Source organism: Myotis daubentonii, chromosome 12 (assembly GCF_963259705.1).
Source record: "Myotis daubentonii chromosome 12, mMyoDau2.1, whole genome shotgun sequence".
Classification (NCBI taxonomy): domain Eukaryota; kingdom Metazoa; phylum Chordata; class Mammalia; order Chiroptera; family Vespertilionidae; genus Myotis; species Myotis daubentonii.
In genome coordinates this window covers 24695298-24699399 of record NC_081851.1, presented here as the reverse complement: position 1 = coordinate 24699399, position 4102 = coordinate 24695298, and the positions used below count along the sequence as shown (strand labels likewise).

Here is a 4102-nt window from a genome sequence, read left to right as displayed (position 1 = left end):
CGCTTCTGTGATGAGAACCTGGCCAGACCAGGTACAATATTTGGGCCAGCCCCTCCTTTCTCCCTGGTTCATCGTGAAGCAGGCCTTGGTGCTGCACAGCCGCCCTGCCCCACACCTGGTGGGCCTCGTCAGAAGTCTTTGGGTGGAGCTGGCGCATCTAGAGCCCACTGAGGCACAGGGGGAAGGTGAGGGGACTGCAGTTTGGGAAGATAATTGGGGGAGTGGGGCAGACGGCAGGGGTGTTTCAGGGGCCAGAATTCCCTAAAAGGCATTTGCATCTTTCCTGTCTGTGAAATGCATGGGAAAGTGAGGCATGTGTGAGAACCCGCCTCTTTAACCTGCTCCAGAACCACCTCCAGAGCTCAAGCGCACTCCAGAGCCAGAGGAAGGGCCTGCTCCTGGGCTAGAGCCTGGTCCAGCTGTGGGGGTGCTGGAGCCATCTGGACCACCAGCTCTGATCCGAATCCCAACAGCAGAGCCAGCTGCACCCCCAACAACTGACTACCCCCGGGCTGGGACCCCTAAGCACCTTATAAGGGGGGAGAAGCTTAACATCCCGACCTTCCCTCCAAGGCTGGTGGCCGAGCAACTGACAGCAATGGATGCGGTGAGTCTGGGGCTCTCAGGGTGGGTGGGACAGGCCTTCCCTCTGCCCTTGGCCGCTCCGACCTGCCTTTCCCTGATCCCAACTCCTATGATCTTGATGCAAATCTCAACTCCACCACTTTACCACCCATGGGTCCTGGGCAACGTTCTCAACCCTCAGCCTTTGCTGTCCACCTGTGGACAGTGGAGGTGGGCACCCCAGGCCCTGCTGCACAGAGTGGCTGTGCAGATTCCATGAGGGAGATGAGACAGAAAGCTGGGTGGGGCCTGGCCTGGTTTGTGGGGAGGGGCGCTCACTGCGTGCAGCCAGGTCCATGGGTTGCTCATCCATGTGCCCATGCGGCTCAGCGGCCTCAGCACTTATTTGTCCCCTGATGTGTGTTTAACTACAAGGGAGACAAACAGTTGTGGTGGTAGCTGCCACAGAGGAATGTGCACTGAATGGAAATTCAGAGCAGAGGGGTGTCAGGTGCTGGAAGATGCCCCCTTGGGGTGAGCAGACTTGAGCCACTTCCTGGAGCTTGGAGTTAGTGAGGCTGGGCTGGAGGCAGACGCTCCTGTCCCTTCCCCTCCAGTCTTGGGCCCTCGGTCATCCAGTGCTGGGTGCCCTCGGGGGACAGAGAGTGACTCCCATGGACTCCGAGGCTCAGGCACATCCTCAGCTTCCTGAGCTTCAGTCTTGTCCAGTGACCCCTTCAGGGGCCTGGGGACCCTGAGCTGGGGTGTGGCAGGGCTGGTGACACCGCCCTTTCTCCCCAGGAGCTGTTCAAGAAGGTGCTGCCCGACCAGTGCCTGGGCTCCGTCTGGTCCCAGAGGAGGAAGCCGGGCAAGGAGCACGTGGCCTCCACTGTCAGTGCCACCGTCAGGCAGTTCAACCGTGTGGCCACCTGTGTGATCACCACCTGCCTTGGGGACCCAAGCATGATGGCCCGGGACAGGGCCAACGTGGTGGCGCACTGGATGAAGGTGGCCAAGGTCTGTTGGGGGAGTCCTAGCAGCGTCCCTATGCGGAGCCTTGAAAAATTCCTCTGCTGCCTGGTCAGCTCTGAGGACTGAGGCCTGAGGTCTGAGCCCAGCACAGCCTCCATGTCCTCTCTCCCAGGGATTCGTGCACCTTGAAGCCCAGGTGCCGGTGTTGGGAGGCTCACTTCCTTCCTGGGTCCTTCCTTGAGTTGAGCTGGGATCCTCCTCGCTCTGAGAGTTGGTCTTTGGCTGCTATACGTGCCCACCCTGAGCATCTGTCCCACCGGGGGGGGGGGTGGGGGGTGAGGGGTTCATTTGAGGGGGATTGAAGCACCAGCTGCAGCTCCCACCTCACAGCCCATGTCTCCCCTTCCCAGGAGTGCAGAACCCTAAGAAACTTCTCCTCCCTGCACGCCATCCTCGCTGCTCTGCAGAGCGTGGCTGTCCATCGATTGAAGAAAACATGGGGGAAAGTTTCCAGGTGCGAAGACCTCTCCCATCAGAGGAGGCATGGGGAGGTGTCACCCAAATGTCTCCCAATGTCCCCTCACCTCCTGGGAGGCAGCCAACCATGGCAACAGGAACTGGGCTGGTGGGCGGGGCCTCTAAGGCTCCCTGGGACTCAGTCCACTGGCTCTGCTTCAGGAGTCAGTTTCCTCCAATGTCACAGACGGCACTGAGCCAAATGGGAGATTTTCAAGTGTTTTCAGCACCTGAACCGTACGCCCAGTTCAAACCCAAACTGGTCAAAACAGAGCTGCTCCATAGATATGGAGAGGGGTCCAACGTGACCAATATGAGAGCCCTGCCCCAGGCCCAGGGAGACCTTCCTGCTCAGAGGAACCCTGAGGCAGTTTGAAACATGACATTGTCAACAAGAATTTGCCCTTAACCCGTCTCCCCCATCTTTCCTAAACATGTCTTTCCTCTTTCCCTCCACTCAGGAAGCGGGCACTGACAATAAAATAACTCTGCATGAAGGACAACATACTGAGCAGGGAACAGTTCATCAAGGTAGAGGGAGCTGGAGGTCTGCAGAGGGGAAGGCGTGAGGGAAGGGGGGACTGCACAGTATGGGGCTGTGGTAGTTTGTCACTTGAAGATTCTCTGAAAATGTTCACCCTCTCGGGCCCAATTACCAGGAAGAGGGATCTGTTTGGTTTATGGGCAGGTGGTGGGGGGCACTTTAAAGGGCCAGAGGCCCCGTTCATGGCACACAGGGTGGTGGCCAAGCTGTTCCAGGACTGGGTGCAGAGCTGGCACATTGAGCGAGTCTCTGGCTTCCATGCTGCCCCCTCCCAATTGCACTTAGCTTCTTCCAGGCTGTGGGGTGAATGGGAGGGTGGGGGAGGTTTCTTCCCCAAACCAGCCCAGCCTGTCCTCAGGGTGCCAGGGCCCTGCTCCCACTTCTGTCTTCTCCACACCTGCAAGGGGAGAGTCCTTCCTGCCCAGGATGGGCCCCGCAGGGGATTCCCATGGAAAGAGGAACAAACGGGCTGCTTGGCCTTGGGTCCTGCTGTCTGGGCCAGAGACAGAGGGGTGTGCTCTCTGAGACTTCCCATTGCTCCCCCAGAGCACTCCCTGCCAATCAGTCTCCTTGTGATTGACACGGAGGGGTGACCACCCATGCTACAGGCCTCACAGGGTGGTCATGAGTTCAGGACAGAACACGACAGTGCAGAGCTCCCTGGCCTGTGCCACCGGGAGGGCTGAGCGTGAGAACATTGATGACAGGAATGACACTGAGTCCTCAGGAGAACCTGTGAGCTTGGTGGAGGTCTCCCACTTTCCAGAGGTGGGAACGGGTCAGGGAGCCAGGCCCAGGCCTAAGGTCACACACACCGAGTGAGCATTGTAGCTGGGAGTCGTCCAGAAGCAGAGCATGCTGGAGTCGGGGTGGCACTGGTACCAGCTGACTTGGGTCGGAGGACCAGTGTGTGAGGTCAGGGGTGGTGGCGGAATGGGGTGAGGTGAGCATGACCTCATTGACCCTGACCTCTACCCTGGACGAAGCAGACCTCCAGGTCTGCCACTCTGATGCTGAACATCTGAGGATCCAGGAAGAGGCTGCACAAGAAGGTGAGTGAGCCTGTCTCGGGGGCGCTCCAGGGTCAGAGGTGGGGGCTCTGTCCTCCTAACTGGAGGCCTCCAAGTCAAGAGAGGGAGGCCTTCTTCCTCCAGCCCCACCTCTTGTGCCCGCAGAACCTGAAAACCTCCCTTAGATGTTTCTAAGCCTGGGGGAGCTGAGTGCAGCATGGACATGGGATGTGGCTAGCCGGGACTGCTGACCCAGTGATTTGCCCAAAGTGAGTTCTGAGAGCTGATCAAGAGGAGTTCCCGGAGAGTGAGGGAAGGGACAATTGAGTGGAGGCCCTAAGGGACCTGGGCTGCTCCACGTGGGAAACTTGGGATGGTCAGGAGGCTGAGTGCGGGAGGCTTTCAGGAGAGGGCCTGTGGAGCACTGAGAGCAGAGACTCATCCTACCCTCACCTGTTTGCCCAGTGTGTTCCCTTCCTCAGAAAATTTCTGAAAG

General features: G+C 58.8%; 1 protein-coding gene across 1 annotated transcript; it reads left to right on the top strand.

Moving 5' to 3' along the window:
• On the top strand, positions 1–2588 carry LOC132213787 (ral guanine nucleotide dissociation stimulator-like). The gene is made up of 5 exons (XM_059660717.1): positions 1–185; positions 348–607; positions 1366–1581; positions 1947–2050; positions 2514–2588. Exons 1-5 carry the CDS (start codon positions 11–13, stop codon positions 2536–2538), a joined length of 780 nt encoding a protein of 259 aa, XP_059516700.1. The 5' UTR covers positions 1–10; the 3' UTR covers positions 2539–2588.
• Positions 2589–4102: the final 1514 nt, after the last annotated feature.